This window comes from Nymphaea colorata, chromosome 2 (genome assembly GCF_008831285.2).
Source record: "Nymphaea colorata isolate Beijing-Zhang1983 chromosome 2, ASM883128v2, whole genome shotgun sequence".
In the NCBI taxonomy this organism is placed as follows: Eukaryota; Viridiplantae; Streptophyta; class Magnoliopsida; order Nymphaeales; family Nymphaeaceae; genus Nymphaea; species Nymphaea colorata.
Genome location: NC_045139.1, coordinates 7,390,842 through 7,417,307, shown reverse-complemented (window position 1 = coordinate 7,417,307; position 26,466 = coordinate 7,390,842). Strand labels below are relative to the sequence as shown.

At 38.2% G+C, this 26,466-nt stretch overlaps 2 protein-coding genes across 2 annotated transcripts; both read right to left on the bottom strand.

The window, feature by feature from the left end:
- Nucleotides 1-3,601: 3,601 nt before the first annotated feature.
- On the bottom strand, nucleotides 3,602-4,066 carry LOC116247398 (very-long-chain 3-oxoacyl-CoA reductase 1-like). Its single transcript, XM_050075796.1, has one exon. The coding sequence runs from the start codon at nucleotides 4,064-4,066 to the stop codon at nucleotides 3,602-3,604; it is 465 nt and encodes a 154-aa protein (XP_049931753.1).
- Nucleotides 4,067-20,233: 16,167 nt separating this feature from the next.
- On the bottom strand, nucleotides 20,234-26,376 carry LOC116248417 (very-long-chain 3-oxoacyl-CoA reductase 1-like). The gene is made up of 3 exons (XM_031621190.2): nucleotides 25,662-26,376; nucleotides 21,196-21,265; nucleotides 20,234-20,784 (listed from the first exon to the last, which is right to left on the bottom strand). The coding sequence occupies exons 1-3, from the start codon at nucleotides 26,297-26,299 to the stop codon at nucleotides 20,722-20,724; spliced, it is 771 nt and encodes a 256-aa protein (XP_031477050.1). The 5' UTR covers nucleotides 26,300-26,376; the 3' UTR covers nucleotides 20,234-20,721.
- Nucleotides 26,377-26,466: the final 90 nt, after the last annotated feature.

Sequence of the window (26,466 nt, the reverse complement as noted above, 5' to 3'; positions counted from 1 at the left end):
TATATATATATATATATAGATCCCCTTTTCGACCGGGCTTATGGCCAAATGGTGGGTTGATATTCCTTGGAAATTAAAAGGCCTCACTCTTTTCTCATGTACACCAACTGCTGATTTTCTAGCAATTTTATAAAGTGTCTGGTGAAATTCTGTCTAAAAAAGATACATAATTGGTCACAACTATCATTTAATATCATTATGAACCGATCTTATTTAAAAAAAAAAACTAAAAATGTTAAAGTAAGTGTAAACATCAGGGCCCCTCCTGACATTTATTTAAAACATACTAATTGGCCTCTTCTGATCTGAAGAAAAACTCAACCATACCTGGTAGCTGTCAGAAAATTTTGCCATCTTTTTTTTAATATAGAAGTGAGATCCTCTCTTTAATGGGTTGCCTCCTCCTCCTTCTTTTTCTTCTTCAATGGCCTTTTCATTCTCCCCAGTGACAAGAAGCATACTTGTGAATGCCGTCTCTTGACAGGCTCTCTTAACCAGTAAGAACCTCTCGACAGTCTCCCACCTTATTATGTTCATTTTTTGAATCTAGAAATGAGATTCTTCCTTTAATGGGTTCCTTTCTTCTTCTTCTCCTTCTTTTCTAGAATTGAACCCAAAATTGATATAAAAATGAACCTAAGTTGTTCAGTTTAGTTTAAATAAGAGGATGATAAAAGTAGGACCCATATTTGTGACGCTTGCATCTAATAAGAAAAATAAAAGGTCGTCGTACTCATTATTTACCTGAATCGGATTTACGATCAGTTTAAATATGATATTAGTAAAAGTAAGCCTTCAATGAGTAATTGTCAAGTGGCGCCTTTAATGAGAAATAAAGGGTATTAATATTATTATTTATTTCATAACGATTATGATCTTGAATATGACACAAAGCTCAACTTAATTTTACGATTCTAGAAACGAGATTCTCTCTTTAATAGGTTCCTTAGTTTTTTCTTATTTTCTTTCTTTCTCCGAAGATATTTTAATTATGTGAGAATTATAACACACCTCGATTCTGCCATCTTTTATATGTTGAATTTCTTTCACGCATTTTGGAATTTGGAATTTGGAAATATTAATATTTAATCATTAAAAAAAAGGCTGCCACTATCATTTAATAAAATTATGCCTAAATTGAGATAAAGAAATGTTCACTAGTCTTCGTAATTACATACCTAGAATGTCAAGAATATGCATGACTTTTAAACAAGTATCGTAAAAATTAGTTTGTTTGGCAGTGCTGCCATTTTACTGAATTGGTTGTTTCATGGATTCAGCTAAACTTGTTGTGAATTGGCCAGAAAACGTTAAAAAGTTACGACCTAAAAAAAAAAATTAAAATGTTAAATATTTCGATATGTGAAACTTTTAAATCAGCTCTAGAGCTAACAAATAGGGTAATTTTGATCATACTAGTTCAGTATAATCTCTTATATATATATATATATATATATATATCAACTGGCTACCCCAGCAAATGCATAGGCAGTACTATTTAATCTAAAAGCTGAAGCTACTGTGTGTCTGTCTGCGTAGAGGTTACCTGACATTGAACGTCAATCCCATGTTGTTTGTATTCCACATGCAGACTCCTTGAGAACTTTCCAACGTATCTGCACCAACAACATTTCATCAATTACAATTTGTCATACAAACGGAGAATATTAATGCACACCCAACACATACACAGCATCAATTTTTTAAACAAACTACTTCTTTGTAAGAATGGGCTTTTAGAGGTGATGTGTTGGTAGGAAGCTGGACAGGTGAACCTCAGCGTGTGCTTCAGCAAACATGTAGCCCGTAAGGTAAATTTGCAAGCCAAACCCTGTTACACCAACAAGGAAAAGAGAAAAAATTCGGTGGATGACCATGTGTATGGGATATTCAGACATTGAAGGTCCAATTTGTACATTAGGGACAAAAAGTTGAGCATGAATGAAATGGTCTCCGAACGCAATTAAAGGACCAAGAGTCCCGTACCCAACAGAAAATCACAAAACCTTTGTTTATTTTTTCTTATTCTTTCGGAGAGCATTTAAAAGGAGAAATTTTGCCCACTCTTCTATGTTGGTTGCCCCTAAGAGCATCTCTCTCTTTTTTCAGTTGAAAAAAAAACTTTCTACTATATGCAGAGAGATTTTTCATCAAAACTTTTTGATACCATGAAACTCCCCTTTTAAGCTCTGTTCGGATGGCTCTATCCACTCACTTTCAACCTTTCTTGTCAAGGACGTCTACCTTCTATGCTATAAAAGAGGATCACTAATATGCAAGTTCAAATACAATAGGAGCGACACCAGAGACACCAAAAGTAGACCCAATGTCTTAAAAGGGAAAAGGTTTGGGTGTAAGCTTAAACTCTCTTGCTAGGTGGTGGTTGTCCCCCACACACACGAGCAACACCACTCTTCTACATAAATGATTTCATCTGACAATAGTGGAGCTACCATGGGGCTGGTGTGGGCAAGTGCCTACCTTAGCCTACGTAAATCTTTGTAAAAGTTTTATTATAATGATGCTGGACTCCCGCCTAACCATATGCAATGCGCACCAAAACCAGACCCAAGCCAATGTCGTGTAGCTCTACATGTGGCTAATCCATTACAATAATAAGATGAATCAATACGATCAATACCCCTCCACGAGAACGTTCTGGATCTGCCACTATCATGAGATTCCTGAAAAGAAGATCAATATAGATATACACACACTTATTTTGTGGCTTTACCCATGGTGTGAATGGATTTGCCCCTACCGATTTAAATCCCCATAGTTTTGGTGCATAGGGGCTTATTGCTTTAAAGCATTACTTGGTGGATACGGTGATTAGGGGGCAAAGTTGTCGAAGTAATTGCTCTACAGCAATGAAGCTTCAATTATATGGATATGAGCCTACGTATGCACATGCTTGATTTGTTAAGCATAAAGAACAATGACAAATACTCAACTACCATGAAGAGACCAAAATAATTAAATACATAATTAGGAACAGGATTCAGTCAGATTAATTTGGTGTGCCAAAAAATATAGAAACCTAGCTAAAACCATATATATCCCTGCAAATCAAATCTCTAAGAAGGTGCTTAGTAAGAAAAATATTACTTTTTTTGGAATACATGTTCATATAATTACTGTGTTTCAAAAATATTAGGTACTTGTTCCATTAAACATGTATGGTGTAAAGTGTAATTATACATGGATGTCTTTCCAAAATCCAAAAACAGTTTCGTAGCTATATATATATATATATATATATATATATATATCCAAGAACACTGTTTTTTCTTATCAAACGCCATTTACAAGATTTGCACTTTATGCCAAATGGTCCTGGGCCCCTGATACCTTTCAAAGTTATACAAAGCAAAACATCTTTGGCATAATATAACCGTGAGTGGCAGTGAATCTTAATGGAATTTGAAGTGAAGGAAAAAGAAGAATTAGGCTTACGCTTTTGTCGCTGAGTGGATGGTAGCGAGAGGACTGGCAGGCAGAAGAGATCCTGCAGCAGAGCCTATGTTTACAATGGCTCCCTTATTCTTCTTCACCATCGCAGGGAGCACGAGGTGGGTGAGCCTAGTGGTGAACTCCACATTCACTCTGATATTCTCGCTACCAACTCTTCATCCGCCTCATGCAGGAACGTTGCATATGGATAACCAGTGCCTGCGTTGTTAATCCAAATACCAATATCCAAGCCCTCGATCCCTTCCCTGATCTTCTCCATTCCCTCGTTGATGTCGCCTTCTAGATCGACCTCGATTCTCCTTACTTCTATGGATCTGTTCATCTTTAGTATCTCAGTGGAAACCAAGCTTAGCTTTGAGGGGTTGCGACCCACAAGAACCAAGTTGAGGCCGTGGTAGCGAGCCAAGCGATTGCTTTCCTTCCCTATTCCATCAGTAGGACCCGTCACAATGGCCCACGGGCCATACTCCTTCAGATTTCTCATTGGCCTTAGAAACGAGTCCCAAACCCACCATGCAAGCTCCATGAGAGCTCTGCAAATGTACAGAAGGTCGAGAACTGTGGAAAGGAGGACAAACGTTTGGAACACCATGTTGGCTTGGAAGGAAATTCAGAAAGCACTGAAGGATACCAGGAAAGAGCTCTCTCTTACATAAGCTGTATCTCTGTCAAGCTACGTAGCACTGCCACTTTAATTGACTAGCTTTTCAATTTAGTTCACTGAAAGTTGTGAATATTTGTGGCACTTGATGAAGCAGGTGGCCAGATTTAGAAAGCCGGCGTTCCATGTGACCTACGACTTCTTTTAAAAAATAAGAAGTAATTGATAGTTGGATTTCAATTTCTTTCATTAATAAGCAACAGCATCCAAATCTATTATTAATTGAGATGGAAAACGAAACCGATGAAAGGTACGTCTCGTGGTTCTACTTCCATGCATGGAACCCATGAAGGCTAGCTGTTAGCGCATCTTGAAGGAAGCCTGTCATCGTCTCTACCATGAAAAGAAATCTTCAGCAAATTCTTTGGAAAGAAATCCTCAACGGTTAATGTTGACATCAAAACGAGATTGACATCATTCTTATTCTTTGGAAAGAAATCCTCAACGGTTAATGTTGATATCAAAACGAGATTGGCATCAATCTTATTCTGCCAATCTCGTCTTTCCTTTCTTGATAAATGTTGTTGCCTTGTTTTATGTAATTCTCTGATTTCCAGGGATCTTTTGGTCGTTGGGTTCTGTTTTGATAGAAGGGGCTGTAATCCATATAAGGAGATGAATCCCACGTTATCTGTGGGTGAGAATTTATGAAAGAGAGACAAAAAACAGAGCTTCCTCTGTTTTCGTGGATGTAGGCTTTGATGCCGAACCACGTTAAAATTTGAGTCTTGATTTTATTTTCTATTATTCTTCCATGATTCTTAACATGGTATCAGAGCGATGAATGTTTGGCGATCTGTCCAGAACGTCGGTATTTCTCAAGTCGTGCAGTTGCTGTCACAAGGGAGCAAGACTCGCTAGACAAGCCTTTCAAGGTGTGATCTTCTCTTTTTCCATTGCTTCAATATCATGGCTAACGCTGCTAGAGACGAAGCATCCAATGGAGCTAAGTCCACCGAACATAACACTCTGAAAATTACCTCCACCCCACTCAATGGTGCTAACTACTTGAGTTGGGCGAAGGCTGCTCGCTTGTTCCTTAGTGGAAGATCAAAGGCTGGATACATTAATGGAAAAATCCAAGTTCCAGCCACTACTGATCCCAAATATGATGAGTGGGAGGCTGAGAACGACATGGTTATGGCGTGGCTGCTCAACTCTATGGAACCAGCCATAGCAAATCTTTTCACATACCAAGATACCGCGCACGGAATATGGGAGGCTCTGAATGAACTGTATAGTGAGCAAAATAATCTTGCTCGTGTATATCAAATACAATGCGAAATTGCCACTCTCACCCTCCATGATCAAGATGTGCAACGGTACATTGGAAAACTGAGAAGCTTATATGATGAGCTCCTCCAATATCGGCCTGCTACTTCTGATCCAGCCATTTATAAGCAGCGATTCGAAGAAGATCAAATTTTCAAGATTCTCGCCGGGTTAAGTGAGGACTATGATTCCTTAAGGACCCAAATCCTCAACACTATGCCGCTGCCCAAATTTAATGCAGTCTGCCAAATGATTCAAAGAGAGGTGTCAAGGCGACGTGTAATGAGCATCCCTCCTAAAGTGGATTCCATGGGAGACAGCCAAGAAAAAATGGCATGCCTCTCACAATCGGGCACCATTCAAGGCGTGCAAAGGTACCATTCGAACACACAAAAAACTCGCAGCAAACTTAAGTGTACTCACTGCAGGAAATTGGGCCACACGCGTGACCGCTGCTGGGAACTCGTGGGACGGCCAGGGAAGGAAAAGGGGTCTTCTTCAATTCTAGACAAAGACGTTAACCTTGCAAACTTTGTCACCAAAGAGGACCTGGAAACGTTCTTTCAGAAATTCGCAAAAACAAATTTAGTATCCTCCCAACCAGTGGGTGATGCCTCTGAAGGTAAGCCTTATGCCCTGTTGACTGCCACTGATAATAAGTCTTGGATAGTTGATTCTGGCGCTACTGATCACATGACTAATGATCCCACAAGACTTGCCAATCTAAATAAGGATTTTTATCGCACTGTTTTTTCTACTGATGGGTCATCTATAGAAGTTGTCGGCATTGGGAAAACAGCATTTTTTGAGAAGCATAGTGGCTCTACTTTACTAGTTCCCAAGCTCGCTGTTAATCTTATGTCTGTTAGCAAAATCACACAAGATTATGATTGTCTTGTTATTTTCTCCAAGAAGGACGTAACATTTCAGGACCCGAGCACGAAGAAAGTGATTGGTAAAGGCCGACGCCATGGCGATCTCTACATTGTGGACACCAACAGTTTGAGTCTCTTCACAAAATCAAGATCAACTCAAAGGATGGAATATCAAATTTGGCATGCTCGATTAGGACACATATGCGATCGGAATCTCAGTCGTCTTATTCCTTCCCTCATTATTGAAGATAATAAAGCGTGTGATGCATGCGAATTTGCAAAGTTTACACGCCTTCCTTTTCAGCCCACTCATGAAAGGTCTGGAAAACCTTTTGATCTAATCCACTCGGATGTTTGGGGACCTGCTCCAGAAGACTCTCATGCAGGTTTTAAGTATTATGTCTCTTTCGTCGATGATATGACTCGTTTAACTTGGATTTATTTTCTCAAAAATAAAAGTGAGGTGTCAAATATCTTTGAAGAATTCTATGTCTTCATTCTTACTCAATATGGTGCTAAGATTAAAATGCTTCGCTCTGACAATGGTGGTGAATATGTTAATGATACATTGAATAACTTTATGAGGAAACATGGGATACAACCTCAATATACATGCGCCGGGACACCTCAGCAAAACGGCACAGCAGAAAGGAAAAATCGGCAACTTCTAAATATAGCTCGGGCTCTTATGATGCACATGAATGTCCCCCCTATATTTTGGAGCGAAGCCATAGGGACAGCGTGTTATATATCCAATCGTGTCCCAAATTCCAGCATCAATGGAAAAATTCCTCTTGAATGTCTTCTCAGCAAACCTCCCTCACTCAAACACCTCAGGATATTTGGGTGCAAATGTTACGTACATGTACAAGAGAAATTTAGAAATAAACTTCAGAGTCGTGCCATCAAGTGTATCTTCTTGGGATACTCTAGCAATAAGAGAGGGTATCGTTGTTTTGATCCGCTCTCTAAACGCATGATTGTTTCCAGGGACGTAAAGTTCTATGAAAATGAACACTTCTTTGACAGTTGCATACAGGGGGGGGGGGAAATAATAAAAATTCTGCTGAAAACAGTGCTGAAGATGTTCCTCGACCCCTGGCAGACATTTTCGAGAATCAAACATCTCCTAGTCAAACAGGGACGACCCACTTTCCCAATGACAACAACAGCCCTGAAAGTACTACTTTGGAAGAAGGCGAAGCCACCACCATCGTCGAACCTCAAACAGATCTAAGACGTTCTTCTAGAGTAACTCGGCCTCCATCCAAGTTAAGTGATTACTATACTTACTTATCTGCTGATAATATTCATTCAATACAAAGTTATCTCTCATTTGAAGCTCTCTCTCACAACTACAAGTCATATATCTTTGCAACTTATGGGCATCAAGAGCCAAGAAACTTTAATGAAGCGAATGCAGATTTACGATGGAGGGCAGCCATGGGAGAAGAAATCAAGGCACTTGAAAAGAATCATACTTGGGATCTTGTTCCTCTACCAGATGGAAAAAAATTGGTAGGATGCCAATGGATCTACAAAATAAAGTTCAAGAGCAATGGAGAAGTGGAGCGATATAAGGCGCGCCTCGTTGCAAAGGGCTTTACTCAGACAGAAGGAATCGATTACAATGAAACTTTTGCACCAGTCGCAAAGATGAACACGGTTAGGACGCTTCTTGCAGTCGCCTCTACAAAAAGATGGAAACTCCTTCAACTTGACGTAAAAAATGCTTTTCTCCATGGCGAATTAGAAGAAGAAGTCTACATGAAAGCCCCCCATGGAATTAACTGCCAACCTGGACAGGTTTGCAAACTAAGGAAAGCTCCCTATGGATTAAAGCAATCATCTCGTACCTGGTTCGCTCGTTTAAGGACAGCACTCATCAAGTATGGATTTCAGCAAAGTTCGGTCGATTACACCATGTTCACATTCACTAGAAAAACCAAGGTAACCATCTTCCTAGTGTACGTGGATGATATTATTATTACTGGAGATGATTATGAGATCATGCAGTCTATAAAGAAATTTTTAAATAGTGAGTTTGAAATCAAAGACCTTGGTCTCTTGCGGTACTTCCTTGGAATAGAAGTGGCTCACTCAGACAAAGGAGTTTTTATATGTCAACGCAAATACATAATTGATCTACTGAAAGACACCGGATATCTTGGAGCCAAGCCTGCAAATACCCCTCTTGAGATGAACTGCAAACTAAGGAAAGAAGATGGTGATATTGTCAAAAACAAAGAAAGTTTTCAAAAACTAGTTGGAAAACTTATATATTTGACTGTCACACGGCCTGACATCATGTATGCTGTTAGTGTAATTAGCCAATTCATGCACCAGCCAAGATCCCATCATGTTGAAGCAGCTCATCGGATCCTTAGGTATCTAAAGGGGACACCAGGAAAGGGAATTCTAATGCGACGAGATCAACCTCATCATCTTCTTGGCTATTGTGATGCAGATTGGGCTGGAGACCCAAATGACAGACGATCAACATCAGGCTTCTGTACATTTATTGGAAGAAACTTGATCACTTGGCGAAGTAAAAAGCAAGCCGTTGTAGCTCGATCCAGTGCTGAGGCTGAATACCGCGCCATGGCTATATGTACATGTGAATTAATTTGGCTTAAGTCCCTTCTTAAGGACATGAAGGTTGAAATTGACTCTCCCATGGAACTTAAGTGTGACAACATGGCTGCTATTCATATTGGCGCGAACCCCGTATTTCATGAACGAACCAAACATATCGAAGTTGACTGCCATTTTGTTCGAAAAAAAATCCAAGATGGCACCATCACAACTTCTCACGTCAAAAGTGAATACCAACTAGCTGACATCTTCACAAAAAGTTTGGGGAAAGAAAGGCATATGACGATTATGGACAAGTTGGGGCAGACTGATGTCTGCCTACCAACTTGAGGGGGAGTTTGTTAGCGCATCTTGAAGGAAGCCTGTCATCGTCTCTACCATGAAAAGAAATCTTCAGCAAATTCTTTGGAAAGAAATCCTCAACGGTTAATGTTGACATCAAAACGAGATTGACATCATTCTTATTCTTTGGAAAGAAATCCTCAACGGTTAATGTTGATATCAAAACGAGATTGGCATCAATCTTATTCTGCCAATCTCGTCTTTCCTTTCTTGATAAATGTTGTTGCCTTGTTTTATGTAATTCCCTGATTTCCAGGGATCTTTTGGTCGTTGGGTTCTGTTTTGATAGAAGGGGCTGTAATCCATATAAGGAGATGAATCCCACGTTATATGTTTGTGAGAATTTATGAAAGAGAGACAAAAAACAGAGCTTCCTCTGTTTTCGTGGACGTAGGCTTTGATGCCGTACCACGTTAAAATTTGAGTCTTGATTTTATTTTCTATTATTCTTCCATGATTCTTAACACTAGCTACTGATGCGCGTCTTAATCTTAGCCACAAATTAGCAAATGAAGAAGATGTTTGACCCCGAATTGTTGTTTTACAACCTTTTTAACCGATTCTTTTTCTTTTCTTTAAATAAACTGTTAGTGACCAATTTCTATCACTTTGCCTTGGACTTCCACTTTCATCTGTGGCCCAAATCCGGAACTCTCAAACATAACGCCACAATTCATAGGGCCAAACTAAGCTCGTGTTCAGATCAACACCAAGTGCAAACCATAGATGTCTTAAGTCTTAACTGAGATGAAAATGTTGAAGTAAAAACCTTTATTAATACAAGCCCCGCCCCTCACGTCCTGGTCCACGCACTTGCTGTTCGCCTGGATGATGACGTCATTGCCTTCGTACCAATAATGTATATAATTGATGTTCATAATGGTGATTTGGTGACTGTGCATGTCTCATGCAAGGGAATAGTTGATATCCACTGCGTTGGTCAACGGACTTGCTACAAGGATTTGAATTCGTATTATGCATCATTGGGCCTTATATCTCCATCTGTTCCATCTGCTTTAATTTGCTTTCCTGTATGATAGATGACTAAATTAGTCTTGTTGCAATTAGTGCCCCACATTGGGTTGTCGATTGGATCCATGATAGTTTGTGTTACATGATAGTTTGTGTTAGGGAAGTCAAACAGATCAGATTTGAACCAAATATACTTTTAACAATATATGTATTTTTAGATATTCAGAGCTTCCAATCAAATATAATTTTAACTATATCTATTTTTTTGGATATTCAAATACTATGATTCGAATACGAATGAAGAAAAATTATACCTGAATCTGAATTTGAAATCTGATTTCATAATCTGAATTTGATCTCAATCATATCTTTACATTCATGTCTGAATCCGAATCTACATTTTGAACTGAATCTAGCCAATTTTCAAAATATAAGAGCATTCAAAATATGTTTTTTATTTAAAACTAAATTCAATTTGAATCCAATTAGATATTTATGCATATTTGAATTGACTGGATGTCATTCCTTAAATCTTAATCCAATCTAATTTTTTAATAAATATTAATTTTGTTCTAGATCCGATTTTTTCGGAGTGATTCGGTTGAATATCTGATTCAAATAGGATATAATGAAGTCCTTAACTTGCATTGAACTTCTCTAAACATGAGTTGAGCCACCATAAGACTAATCAAATGGTTTTGTTTGGGGAAGATCCCAAAGTTGATAAGATTAGAAAGACATCAATAGGTTTTTCTCTCTACTCATGGCGCTTCACTCAACACACAAGGAAATTGCGTCATAGTTGGGCATAGCTTTCTCTCTATACGACAACATTTCCTACATTGTCGAAGTATTGACTTGGTCATGTTTTTATGGCACAACAAGCGCCCCATGTTATAAAAGTGTTCCCGTGGCTATGTATCCGTAACGCAATCTGTTTTCTAACGTTGCTGAAATCTTTTTGTAATTCACGAGACTGGTTGTGATTAGACAGATTTCATGTATATTGTAGATCTCATTGTGTTACAGAAATCTCTTATCAAATTCCCGTTAACCCCCCACTTTTTCATGTTCTTCCTATGAAAGATTTTCCAAATTTCTCAAACGTGTCGTTTCCTTCTTTGATGCTTCTATTTGCTCTAGTCATTTTCGTCTTGTTTTATGGCCAATTATCAAGCCTGAGCTCCCCACTGATTGCAGATAACGACACCATCGATCAAAGGGTAGCGCTGGATATGAGTCCTATTTTTCAACACGTTCTTAATTTGATTTTTGTGGGCATTATTCTTTTATATTGTAAATAGTGACATGAATAATAATCGAGTTAAAAGATGTATCATAAAATCATCACTGAAATCTCGAAGCAGCCCTAAATATTAAAAGATAAGCATAAAAGGGTGACTTCGCATCTAAAAGACTCCCAAGCCCACCTTGCAAACTCCATAAGAGCCCAGCAAATGTGCAGAAGGCCAAGAATAGTGGAAAGAATGAGCAACTTGGTTTCTAAGGAAATTGATGAGCAATACAACGCAACCAAAAGAAATGACGAACTCTCTGTTACATAACCAATATCGGACCACCACCACTTTAGTGCGCTTTGAATTTATTTAATTTTCTTTGTGCTTTGACAGCTATGAACATTTAAGGGACTAGGTGATGTAGCTAGTCCTGCAGTAGTCATTAAAAGAAATGGCGCGAAAACCTGAAACGTACAGTAGGTAGAGAGAGGGATTTCCTTTCCTACATTAAGAATTAACATGTAGTTCTTCCTCACCAACCTTTCCACCACGTTTTTGAGATGGAAAAAGAAACTGAAAAAAAAGCACGTCTCAAGAATATATTAGATTTGGTTATTAAGACTACCAAAATCCCGAAGCAGCATTACCCTAAGGGCAAAGTAGAAAGGAGTGGCTTCGCCTGCCTTACAAACTCCATAAGAGCTCAGCAAATGTGCAGAAGGCCGAGAATAGTGCAAAAAATGAGCAATATTTGCAACACCATTCTGGTTTCTAAGGAAATTGATGTGCAACAGAAGGCAACTTGAACTAATGACGAAGTCTCTGTTATATAACCAGTATTTCGCTCAAGCTTATGCTCCGCCACTTTAGTTCGCTTTAAATTTATTTAATTTTCTATGTACTTTGACAACTCTGAACATTTAGAGGATCGACTAGGTGATGTAGTTAGATATACAGTGGTTTCCTTACAAAAGAAACCGTGTGAAAGGTACAGTTGGTAGAGGAATTTTAAATGCCGTCATTAATAATTAGCCAAGGATTCTGCCTCCAAGGCCAAGGCGATTTCAACCACGTTACTGCGAAGGGAAATTGATGAAAGCGCGTCACAAATAGCGCCACAAATAGCAGGAACATAAGGCAACCGGAAATAACGATGAACTCTCTGTTACATAACCAGTATCTTGCTCTTAGTTCTGAAGCCTGGTTACATGCACCCTTGGAGTTGTGCACTAGGGTATAAAATGACCAAAATATCCTTGGTCAATAAACAAAGAAAATCTTTTTAGAAAGATAAAAAATTGATACTAAAAAGTTACAAAAAATCTAATTAAATTTTCTTTGTACTTTGTCAGCACTGAACATTTAAGGGACCAGGTGATGTAGCTAGATAAAGAAATGGCTTCTTTAAAAGAAGTCGCCTGAGAGGAACAATTGGTATAGTGGGATTTTTTTTCCTTTCAATAATAATTAGCCAGCGGTTCCGCCTCAACTATCAAAGCCGTCTTCAACACGACAGGGTTGTGTGCTTAGAAAGGAAAAAGGGTGACATTTTTTTAAATTATTGAAAAAGAAATATCATTTTCATTATTTTCACATTTTTGGATTTTTTTGTCCTTATAAAAAGTTTTTTTTTTTTAATTTTAAATAAGGGTATTTTTGTCATTAATCATGCTGGTATATAAAATTTAATGCAATTTGCAATGGAAAAGGAAGTTGAAAGTAGAGCGAAGCAAATTGTTTGTCAAGGCATTGCAACTGTAACGGTGGAAATACAAACTAACGCACGGAATCAAGTGATTGGAAAATTACATTGTCTCATGTAGAATGCCTTTAACCAACAAGTCACCCCAGCAATGGAGATAAGGATGAAGACGGAACTAATTAAACAATGTGGATTTGCCACTATAGCTAAAATCGTGAGGATCCCGAACGACATTGTTTACTTGGACTTCCACTTTCTTCTCTACTTCCACCTGCCAAAGTCTCAGATCACATGATTCGTAAGAGATTGAACTAATCCAATCTGTATATCCAACCCAACTACAAATCGTAAACATCCTCGAAAAAGCAACCTCAAACTATTGACCCACAATTTATGAAAAAAAAAATTCCGATTGAGTTAGTTCTAAATTAATGTACAAGAATTTTGATTAACGTACATGTTCCCCTTAAATGCTTCTATGGTATTTTGTCATAAAATGATTAAAGTAGCATATATATATATGTGGCATACTTCATCCAGGAATGACACAATTTATTGAATATGTACTTGATGTGCGGTTGGTCTATCTTCATACAGAAAGGATACCATGCCCGAGAGAAATTTCTCACCTTAAATTGAACACATAGAGGGTACAAGGACAGAGCGAAAGTAGGGCCTGCTTGGGTCCTGGCCCTACCTCAAAAAAAAAAAATTTTTTTAAAAAAATTTACATATAAATTTTTAAAAAATTCACTTGTTTTATATAAAAATTTTGAAAAATGATATTTCCTCCATAGTCAAAATTTAGAAAGTTTAATTCAATCCGCATCATGAAAAATTTATGGCTCCACCCGTGAAAGCATAGATCTCTCAACCCAACTTGAATATGCCTTGAAAAGATTAACCAGGTGGCCACATTTCTCAGTAGAAAATGATGTTGGGAGCAACAATATTACCTAATTAAGATAAAAGTGGAAAAAGTGAAGAAATGTCAAAACTTTTCTTATCCTTCCAAACAAGAGAAAATTTTTACAAGCTACATCTTAAAAATTGTCTCAAACCACCTCTCTTCTGATCTCTAAGAACATATTTGGCAAATGAAACGGTATGTAACTGTTCAATGAATATGGTTTGAAAGTTAGGACAGATTCATGCAACACATTCATTAGTGCTTTATGAATCTACACAAAATTTTAAGTTAGATTCATGGAACATCTATAAACTTTTTCATATGGCAAACAAGTTATAAACTTCCATGATTGATAAACGTGTTTTTCCCATATCTGTACTATTTGTCTTTGTGTTGTCTTACTTGATCCCTTTGTTTTCTCCTATACATTAATCTAATTTTTTTAATTAAAAAAAATAAAAATGATGCCTAGCAGCCGAGAAATTTGCTAGGTAAAAGTCACTCAACTCACTTATGAGTGTCATATGGTCCATTCTAATAGATGGTTGAAAGAAAACTTGACAAGTATTTTTGTCATCCCATATTAGTTCATACTTTTTTTTCCTCTCAACTATATATATATATATATATATATATATATATATATATATATATATATATATATATATATATATATATATATATATATATATATATATATATATATATATATATATATATATATATATATATATATAATGTGGTGGGTATTAGTTGGCATCAATGGCAGTTTGGTTCAATCAAGTTGTGGCCACTGAATCAAATATAATGAGCCTGGCTGCCAGCCCTCTTGTCATAGATCTGCCATTTTGCCACGGCTCTGACACCTTTAATTTCTAGAGACCCTTCTTAAAGAGATGATTGATGCATCTAGCCAGGTACTCCAAAAATAATCTGCGTCAAGGAACAAGGCATGGGGCGTCCTACTCTTTGAAATTATGACTTCAGTGCCGAAACTTGAGTGAAGTTAGGTGTAGTTATGTGGGTTAGGGAATCGAGTTCCTGTCCTATGGTCAATTTAGATTTTTTTTAACTATATATTCAATGCTCTATGAAAAAAAAAAAAAATTCTGGGACCACCCTTGCTCTAGGTATACATTCTTCTTCTTGTATCTAATTTGAAATAATTTACCTTGTTCTTGAATTTTCAGCAAGTTTGAATATGATATATAACGGGGCACTTTTGAATCAAGTTTGAATTTTATCAAGGGGTTCAGATAATAAATTGGTCAATATACTATAATTTGGATCCTGTTTACAGAGAGACCGGACTAGGAATATTCAGATAGATATGAGTAGGAAGTACCAGCCCTTGTTGGACTATTAATATATTTTTACTATTTTCTATAAATATATGATTCTGTAGATGCGATATCCATGTTCAGAAATATTTAAAATTACAAGCAGATTATGTTTTTATGTCGCATAAGAAAATATTTTACGATATAAAACATTTCCTGGGTTTGATTCTTAATCTTTTTAGATTCTCATTTTCGTAATGGAAAAATATGCTTTTTTATAAAAATAATCATTGTGAAGGTTTTGGCACGTACAAAATATTGAAAAATGAAATTGGTTTTTCTCTCTTTCTCTCTCTCTCCCTCTCTCTTTATTTGGCACATACAAAATAAAAAATGTTCAAGGTTGTTTTCGGACTTTAGTGAAGTTATGGTTATTCCCTGATGACCGAGTTTTCATTGACCTATCGGCCCCACCAACTATACTACGTCCCTCATGATATAAAAAACACATGTTTTTGATGCACACATGTATTGGTTAAAAATGTTTTTGGAAACCAATCACGATTAAAAATGGCTTATAATGTAATTTATGATATGGATCCAACAACCTGTGTTTCATTGTTAGTCATTCTACAACCGGTACATATATATAAAAAATGAATTGTGACTTTAGCTTTTTAAAGTCATCCTGCTATTTAATGAGAGTCGCCTGATCCATGATTATGAATGACTAAGAAAAAAACAAAGAGGAAAAAGTGACGAGTATTTTTATCATCTAGTATTCTTTCTCACTTTTTTCTCCATGTTAACCATTTATCTAATTAAGATGAACTCAAATGAATGGCCCTCATTAGATGGCAAGGTTATTGCACTTTTTTTTGATGTGGTTATCATGTTTAAAACTGTCAAAATTAACAAAAAAAATCACAAGCAAAAAGGGAAAAAGTTATGACAGTTTGTTAAGAGAGGAATTTGTCTAAGGCCCAGTCAAGATAACGATACTACTGTCGCTAATAACAATAATAATACTAACGTTAATAGTAATAACCAAATAGTATTGCTTAGACCACCTCTCTCGAACTGATTGGAGAATAGTGTCAGGATTCCTTGGAGGAGAGCCGCTTCTTCATGGCCTTCTCTCGTACGACAAGAAAGTAGCGAAGGAACCACCAATCTAGAAAGGCATCAGGCAGAAAGCGAGCAGCAAGCGATTGGACGGAGTGAGTCCAGTAAGGAACACAGACGGCGTCGTGCCCCACCCAGCGCAGGCACCACCCTGCGTACTTCTCTGCTGTGGGAGCGAAGAGGGAAGGCTTTATGTGTAGGAAAACGTAATGCGGACCCTAAATATAACTCAGCTACAAACTCGAATTTATACGGAGAAAATCCAACAGAGTCTCGACGTCCAAACTGATACTCAATAATAACTTGGCAAAGTATACTTGAACAAGCAAACTATTTATTCATCAAACTGGATATTACAAAAGAGGACTTAAGAAAACTCACATCGACTCACGCAGTGAGCTAACACACCCAACGCTCTTGCAGCGCACACTTGAAACTGCAACACTTGAGCTCACGAAGTGAACACACGAGGTAACACTCACAAGCTCACAAATAGAGCACACCCAACTCACACACCTCACAAGCTCACAAAGTGAGCACATAGACTAAGACTCACACACACTTTTTCACACACTACGCTCAAGCTCACCAAGTGAGCAACTCACTTTTCATGCACACACGCTATGCCCTCCATCCCTATTTATAGGGAGAGGAGGTCGGTGGATGAAGCTTCCACTGTTTTCCATTTTTTCTTTTTTAATTATTTTTCTTTTCACCGACTATACAAGCACCGACTTAAGAGAGGAGACTTCCACCGACTTACAAAAAAAACGGAAGAGGCTTGTAGCCTCTTGGGTCTTCTCGACCCTTCTCAAGAGTCGGTGATGACTCTTTTCAATCTCCCCCTCATTACCGACTCTCGACTCATGACTCTTAACATTCTTCAAGCTTGGTAAATGTTTGCACTGGTAAGCTTTTCGTATGAGTTCTCGAGTCTCGTTACGCTCCAATGCTGCATGCCATTTTTCAACATCTTTTGCTTCTTCAAAAGAAGCTGGGTCGATCTCCTCCATGATAGCACAGTCTGCATCTGTATATTTTGGATTTGGTTTTCGTATTCTTGTTGATCTTCTTAGTGCTATTGGTGCTTCTTCTGGCTCTTCAAGTTGTGATGGTCTTTCTTCTTCTGCAGTTTTTTGTTGGATTGGACTTACTCCTGTTCTCCATGGATCTGCTCGTCCTTCTTGTCTTGAACTATGTTCAGACATTTGGACCTGTTTATCAGGTCGTCTTGCTTCTGTATCTTCAAGCTCAGGCTCTCCTTGATTTATCTCAAATTGTATTTTATTTTGAACATCTCTCTCAAGAACTGAAGAGTCTGGAAGCGTCTTCTTCTCTTCTGACCACCACGATGATGCTTCATCGAAAATGATGTTGCGAGAGACATAGACTTGTCCAGTGCTAGGATTAGCGCATCTCCATCCTTTCCGATATGGGTCATATCCAACAAAGACACACCTCTGTGCCTTTTTGTCGAACTTAGTCCTGTGCTGCTCAGATATAAAAACATAACAAACACAACCAAATACTCTAAAATAACTCACAGATGGTTTCTTTTTATGTAGCATTTCATATGGAGACTTAAAATTAAATCTCGGCATTGGTAATCGATTGATTACGTGTACAGCGGTGCTGACACACTCGGCCCAAAATCTTGGTGGCATGTTCTTTGCATGCATCATGCTTCGACATGTTTCTGCTATGTGACGATTTTTTCTTTCTGCCACTCCATTTTGTTGTGGCGTATAGGCACATGTGAATTGCCTACGAATACCATGCTGCCTCAAGTATGTCATAAACATGTCTGATGTATATTCGCCACCATTATCAGTTCGTAGACACCGAATTCTATGCCCAAGTTCTTTTTTCACCATCTGGTGAAACTCCTTAAATTTTTCAAGTGCTTCAGACTTTTCTTTCATAAAATAGACCCAAGTATATCTCGAAAAATCATCAATAAAAGTGATAAAATACCACTTACCTCCAACTAATGGGTCTGGTACTTTGCCGAATACATCTGAATGCACAAGTTCGAATGGCGCTTTAGCTCTATATTTTGATTCTTTGTATGGCCTCCTGTGCGCCTTTCCATACTGACATCCTGGGCATACTTTATCTGTTCGTACCTCAAGCTTGGGCAGACCAATCAACTGTCCCTTATTAGACATCTCCCGAAGTTTGTTGTATCCAACATGAGCGAGTCTCTCATGCCAGATATCTGCAGTGTCATGCTTCTTTGCTTTGTCAATATATGCTGTTTCTGCTGACAAGACATATATTGACTCAACTTTCCTTCCTTCAAACATGGGAGTTCCTTGAACATCTGCATCCTTATAAACTTTTACATCATTTGGGCCGAACACAACATAGTGCCCTAAAGCTGTAAGTTGTGGCACAGACAACAAATTCTTTGTCATTCCTAGAACATGGTAAACGTTCCGTAAAATCCGGTCTTTACCGAAGTTGGCTATAATCTCTGCTTCTCCAATATGTGCCACTGGGAGCTTTGTGTTGTTAGCAGTAACAACAACTCGATTTCCATCATATTCTTTTAGACTTACAAACTTGTTTTCATCACCAGTCATATGATTTGAGCATCCAGAATCAATTATCCAATCAGTTTGATAATTGATCTTCTCTTCTTTTTCTTTTGGAGGTTTTATATGGGCGGAATTGCATCTTTCTTGTTTAACATCCTCTTTAACCTCCATTGAGTACAAAAACGAACTTTTCTGTACAGTCTCATTAGCTCCCCCATCTTGCTTACTTATCATGACTGCATTTCCTTAATTTATTCTCACTCTGTGCAGTCACGAGCAATATGACCCAATTTCCCACATCTAAAACATTTTACCTTTGGTCTCCACTGCTGTGTAGTTTCTCTTGTTTTCTTTTGTACATTTTTCTCTTTCTTGTCATCAATGTTCCTACTTGGAGACCTAATGACTGGCTTAGCTGGCCATCGTGATCTCTGACCCTTACTAAACAAAGCTTCATCATTATTTCCCTTGAGAGAAAGCCCGACCATTTGTTTCGCTAATGTTTCTTGATTGATCAAGAGATTTTCTAACTCCAACAAAGTTGGTTGAACTGGCTAGCCTTGAACACCAATTATGAAACTGCCAAATTCTGGACGAAGTCCGTGAATAAGTATTCTCCGTATACGGGTCTCACTGATCTTTGACTCAGGATCAATTTGAGATATCTCTCTACAGATATTTTTAACTTTCATAAAATATTCTGCTATCGACATGCTTCCCTGAGTTAATGTAGCTAGATCATTTTCTAACAATTGTAGGCGGGCATCATTAGCTCGAGAAAATAGAGTTGCAAAAGCATCTCATGCTTCTTTAGGAGTCGTAGCATCTCGTATATGCTCTAATAAATCTTTCTCGATTGATACCTTAATTGCAAATAAAGCTTTTCCTGCTTTGATCATCCATTTCTTCTTCGCTTCCTCGTCGATAGGAATATTAGTGTCTGATCCCAATACTATCTCCCATAATTCTTGTCCTAGAAAATACGACTCCATACATGATTTCCAATAGCCATAATTGTTATTGTTAAGTTTCTCAATATTGTTTAATGCAACCGCTAATGCCGCCATAACTTCAGGATATATCTATTCCAATAAATCGGCCTTCGGACAGAACCTCGCTCTGATACCACTTGTTGGAAAACGTAATGCGGGCCCTAAATATAACTCAACTACAAACTCGAATTTATACGGAGAAAATCCAACAGAGTCTCGACGTCCAAACTGATACTCAATAATAACTTGGCAAAGTATACTTGAACAAGCAAACTATTTATTCATCAAACTGGATATTACAAAAGAGGACTTAAGAAAACTCACCTCGACTCACGCAGTGAGTTAACACACCCAACGCTCTTGCAGCGCACACTTGAAACTGCAACGCTCGAGCTCACAAAGTGAACACACGAGGTAACACTCACAAGCTCACAAATAGAGCACACCCAACTCACACACCTCACAAGCTCACAAAGTGAGCACATAGACTAAGACTCACACACACTTTTTCACACACTACGCTCAAGCTCACCAAGTGAGCAACTCACTTTTCATGCACACACGCTATGCCCTCCATCCCTATTTATAGGGAGAGGAGGTCGGTGGATGAAGCTTCCATTTTTTCTTTTTTAATTATTTTTCTTTTCACCCACTATACAAGCACGACTTAAGAGAGAAGACTTCCACCGACTTACAAAAAAAACGGAAGAGGCTTGTAGCCTCTTGGGTCTTCTCGACCCTTCTCAAGAGTCGGTGATGACTCTTTTCATTATGTTCGTCATCTTTGTCGACACAAAGAAAGGAACCTGCAACCAAATTAAACACATACATGTAAGTTGTAGCTCAAATTCTCCGGCCCCTTCAACAACACATTACAATAAGAAGAAAAACGAGAAAAGAGTTTGCTAGCTGAACCCCGTTAAAATCTTTCATGGAATGGACTGTTCTCTTTCTGAAAAATGTACTGTCAAGTAAAAAATAATACTGGATTTTGATGGGCAAGTGCATTTTCGAAGGGGTCTAACATGTATAGCTTTTGATTGAGCGGAAAGGCTCCATTCCATATATCTTGTCCCAAAAGGATGATTTAATGAATGATTAATGGAACCTGTTGTGATTTGAGTTTGTTATGAATGAATCATCGAGTCTAGATGAATGGAAACTGATTGAATGATTCATGCAGAATTTTGCAGCTTATAAGATCAGTTGCAACTTACCTGACACTGAACATCAATCCCATAAGGTTTATATTCGACGCTGAGGCTCCTGGAGAATTTCTCTATGTACCTGCGACCAATACGACAATATTTGACCACTGAGAATGGTTTAAATCCTTCCCTATCGAGCTATATGCGTCCCATAGGATATGAGAGAAATCATCAAAGAGAAATCGTCCAGCATGGTTGAATTCGCGCGCTCGCTCGCTCACACACACACACACACACACACAGAGTGAGAGAGAGCTGCCCTGCCATTCCATTCTGTGGTCCTCCGGCCTCTCGTCGTTTCCCCTTCTTCTTGAAACCATGAACAGCAGAGACAGGGAGGATGGTGAGAAGGCTGGTAAAGAAACTAATCCATAGTAATGGCCTCCTTCATGCTGACTTCAGATCTAAAATTCTAACCTATCAAAGGCAACCATAATTTGCTTCACTAACTTGGATCTCCTCATGAAGTTTACGGCGTTCTACTATATATTGCATCACCATCATACATACAAAGCAACGAATACACAGGCAATGCATTCATCTTGACGGTTTCGTTATGAGGCCTTTAACTTTTGGTACTTCCAAAAGCAGTTGGCATTAGGAAAAGAAAAAATTCTGGTTTTGGCAATCCATCTTCTTTCACCATTTTGCTACTGCCAAACCTGTGCTGTAACAACCAAATAGTCAAGCGGCTAAAAGTGGAGAAGAACAGCTGCCGATAAAACTGAAAGGGTGATAGAGGGGATATCCATGCCAAATCCCTTCTCTGTCTGTTTACTGCTGCTTTAACACTAGTTAAAATAAAATTTAATAAACAGAAGCATCTCTGTCTGCATTATCTAGCATATTTTTGATAGATATTGCTGCAATGTTGGTGTTGGGATCACAATCTTGTGCTAGCACTTAAGTGATTTTGATTTTCAACAGTTTTATGCAATCTCTGTTATGAAATCGGCTTGTTAGAATGTTATGTTGATGCTTAAGTCTGTCATTAGCTGCGTAATTATTGGATATATGAATGTTTGAAGTTTGAAACCATTTGAGTTGTTCTTGACTGGTTATTGTTTTTTAAGTATTCTTTTCAGGAAAAACATCTATAACATCTTCAGCAAAATCGCATACTACACTTTTGATCTGGACGCCGGCGAACCGTTGCCGGATTTCGCAAGAGACTGAGCTCAACTTGGCAGGGTTCTGGCGTAGGACCAAGTTGAGGCCCTCACCAGTCAAGCTAAAGGCCATGGCCTTCCCTATTCCGTCGGTAGGGCCTGTAAGTACAACCCATGGACCATACCTCCGGAGGTCCTTCTTGGGCCTGAGAAACGAGGCCCAGAGCCATCTCAGAATCGCCACCAATGCTTTGAATAGAGAGAAAAGGCCTATGAGAGTTAAAAGAGTGAGCAAGAACCTGAACTCCATCTTTCTCTCCTTGAGCAACGGTAGCATTTCAGATGGCATAATGTGGGGAAGAATAGGTTTTAGACCGAGGCAGATATTAAACAGAAGTTTCGCATAGTTGCAGTAGGATTTTGTATCTATAAAAACCGTTGCAAAATTTATGTTCAGTCATTAAAACCATGGTTGAACTATTGACCTTTGAAAATACACATCTTCTAATAGTTTTAGCGACACAAAATAAAAAATAGTCACGTAGATTTCAAATATATATATACATATAAAGTTACTTACTTTCCACAAAAATCTTGTAGCAAATGCTTTCTTAATCAAGTCAGATTTTTTTTTTTTTTACGTTGTGTGCCACATCTCGGTGGGATAGCTTGAAAAGCAATAATGGAGATTATGTGGTCTGGCATGGACAGTTGCCTACAGTAGCCCCACAAAGTTTTTTTATTTTTATTTTCATATGGGTGTCTTCATTAATGTACTAATAAATTTATACTTACTCTAACAATGTTTTTCAGAATTTTTACATGAATAAATTAAAATTTTTAAAATATGTTTTTTTTTTCAAAAATATGACAGAGGCCATGGTCCCTGCCAACCCCCCTTCTTCTGCCCCTGTCTCCCTGCTTAACTTCTCATTAATGTGTCCAATAGACTCGAACAGTGACGTACCATTCAGTTGGTGAGTATCTTAAATCCATCCATGAATTCTTTGTTTTTGGTACCAAGAAAAGTGCACCCCGAGAGACTATCTAAAAGGAAATTTTCTTTTTCTTTCTTCCTTCCTTTCTTTCTGATAATGGAGACGAGTCCCCCACTGGTTGCACCTGCTTTAATTGCAGCACCTTCGGCATCGTTTGTTGTTGGGTACAATTCCAAAACAAGCTCATGCTTTTAATGTGCTAAATATTAAAATAAGTTGCACGTACTGCATGATCCGTAACTTTTAAACATTAATGTAAACCATTTTTAATGGTACCCATTAATGCCTATCCAACATCAAATAATATAGAATTTTTTGCTTGTCACTATGATCTTCCCTAACTGGAGAAGATAGAGATATAGAGTTCGATGTTGGTAAAAGACTTACATGGTAAGTGGTAAGTAGAGGAAAACAGCTAGCGTGTGATTCTGCACGAAGAGACGTGGAAACAGGCGCAAGCTTGAGTGCTTTCTGCACTAAATTTAGAATTTTCAATGCTTTTTTGAGTTTTTACTTGGCTTTGAGAGAGTGTTCAAATATATTATTGACACAATTAGTCCGCATAATATAAGTGTGTCAACATACTAATTAATCTAAGTGCCGGTAAAATTTGCTTCATAATTTAGTCACATATTTTATTTCATATTCATATTTTGCTTGGCTTTTTATCTTGCCCTTAGAGACAAGGACGAAAAAGAATATTCAGCCGACACCTTATCTTTAAACTGGACGAGTTTTTTAGACGCTGACACCTGATAAGAATGATAAATTAACAAGATTTTCTTTTCTTCACTTGGAGATGCGATTGGCCTGAAGAAAGAGGAAGCACTTTGTACAAAAATAGCTTGGTTTCTGATGCTCTATTGCTTCGAGTAGGGCCAGAAATCAGGATCTGCACGAGAAAGGAGATATATTTTATGTTTCTCAAAATTTAAGTTACTCCAAGGCCTTTATGCTTTACTTTAGTCTTCTGTCTTCTTTTACTGGAATCTATGTTTTATCTCATGGCATAAGTCCAGACCCATATCTTACTGGATTTAATTTAATTTGACATCGATCTCCACTACTTGGATTCTAATCTAGATCCCTTTTTTTTTGGTGAGATTTATGATAATACAGGGAAAAGTGAAAATGTCATGTGATCATGTAAAAGCTCCTGCTCGACTTCAGTTTGTGTTGTACTACCTTCCACAGTTAATGGGTTCATGGTGATTTTCTTGGATCCTTGTGCTAAATATATCCAATATGCTGTAAATTTGTGTTTCATTTCCTTGTAGCTAATGTCTAAGGCGACCTACGATCTGATTTCTGAATATCTTATATTTAAAAGCTTCAAGCCTTTGGTTTCTAAAATGCATCCATCGTGTCAAAAGTTTATAGAATCTATCTATGAGACCTACCTAGCTAGTCTTCTTTTATGAAACTCGAAGCACTTTTTCGTTGAAATGCAAACATGAAATCAAACCTGAAAAACCTGTTTGGCAGTATCAAGAATATAGAGAACAAGAGATCCCTGTTCAGGCACATCTCGGCAAGGTGCACCCATAATCAGTAGCGAATCTCGGTCTAGCCACATGTGGTGCCCACACTAAACCTAGGTTGGTGCTCCCCAAGCACCCATCCTATTAAGCTAGAGACCGGTTAATACCCTTCAGCAAAAAATTTTTGGCTATGCCGCTGCCCATAATGGAAGCTTTCCGTATAAAAACGACCTCACATTATTCTCATGTACATACCAGCCGCACATTATTTTCGCATTTATTGTGGGAGCTCTTACTTTTGGCACCAGCAATAATGACATTCTAGGTCTTGGTTCTTTTGTTTCTCTGACTTGACGTAGGCCTAACGAGAAGGCATAGTCACAGAGGTTGGAGTAGGAACTGTTTCCGGAAGGAGAGAAAATTGCAAGGTCAGACAATAGATTTGAGACAAAGAGATCACAGAGTTCTGCCATGAAAATTACAGAAACTTTTGGTGCCTGCAGAAAGCAGTTTGTTTTAGAAAAGCTTCTAACGACCATCTTGTTTTTATTTTCTGGTTTTGGCACAACGAGAAGCCATTTCACTAATGTTGTTCCTAAACTCTTCCTTTCATTTTGCTACTGCAAAACGTCTGTCCTGAAGATCAGACTTAAGACCTTCAAATCAAAAGTAAAGAAGCCAGCCGCAGATGTGCACCTCTTGGCATAACAGAGAGAGGGAGAGGGAGGATACCCAACTCCTTTATCTGTTTTCTGCTGCTTTAAGAGTTGGAAAAGAAAAAATCTAACAACTTGGAAGAGCAAAGGGATATATATATATATATATCTATATAATATGAAGATTAACTGAATCATGCATGACAACAGTGAGAGAAACTGAGGACTTACCCTTTGGTTGCAGAGTATATTGTAACAAGGGGATAAGATGGCAGAACAGAAGAAGCACCAGATCCAATGTTGACAATGGCTCCCCTCTTCCTCTCTACCATTCCTTGAAGAACCACCTGAGTCACCTTTGTTGTTCCCACCACATTAACACCAATCACCCTTTCTATCAACTTCTCATCAACTTCATGTAAGAACATGGCAAAAGGGTAAGTAGTCCCAACATTATTGATCAAGATGCCAACATTCAAATCCTTGATTCCCTGTTCTATTCTCTTAATTCCATTCTCCAAATCTTTTGCAAAATCGCATACAATGCTCCTGACCTTGACGCCGGTGAACCGTTCCTGCACTTCGCTAGAGACCGAGCTCAGCTTGGCAGGGTTCCGGCCTATTAGGACCAAGTTCAGGCCCTCGCGAGCCAGTTGAAAAGTGGTAGCCTTCCCTATACCATCAGTAGGACCTGTGACAACTGCCCAAGAACCATACTTCTTCAGGTCCTTTTTGGGCCTAAGGAATGAGCTCCAGACCCATCTCAGAATCACCACCAATGTTTTGAGTAGAGAGAAAAGGCCTATGATTGTTGAAAGAGTGAGCAAGAACTTGAAGTCCATCTTGATCTCCTTGAGCAATGGGAGCATTTCAGTGGTATGATGTGAGGGAAGGGCAGATTTTTATACTGAAGAAGACAATGGAGCTTTAGTGTCTGATGGGAAGTAAGGGTGAAGGAGCCTCTTATCTTACCTCATAAAGGAGTCAAAGAGCTCATCAATTCCTATATATGACCATCTTTTTAAATTATTGCAGT

Bases quoted from the DNA above. Each gene is read 5' to 3' on its own strand.
- LOC116248417 (XM_031621190.2), bottom strand. From the start codon at position 26,299: ATGCTCCCATTGCTCAAGGAGATCAAGATGGACTTCAAGTTCTTGCTC. The intron at 21,266-25,661 runs GTAAGTCCTCAG...TATTGGTCGCAG, and splicing joins ATATACTCTGCAACCAAAGG to GTACATAGAGAAATTCTCCA. The intron at 20,785-21,195 runs GTAAGTTGCAAC...ATTTGGTTGCAG, and splicing joins GGATTGATGTTCAGTGTCAG to GTTCCTTTCTTTGTGTCGAC.
- LOC116247398 (XM_050075796.1), bottom strand. From the start codon at position 4,066: ATGGTGTTCCAAACGTTTGTCCTCCTTTCCACAGTTCTCGACCTTCTG.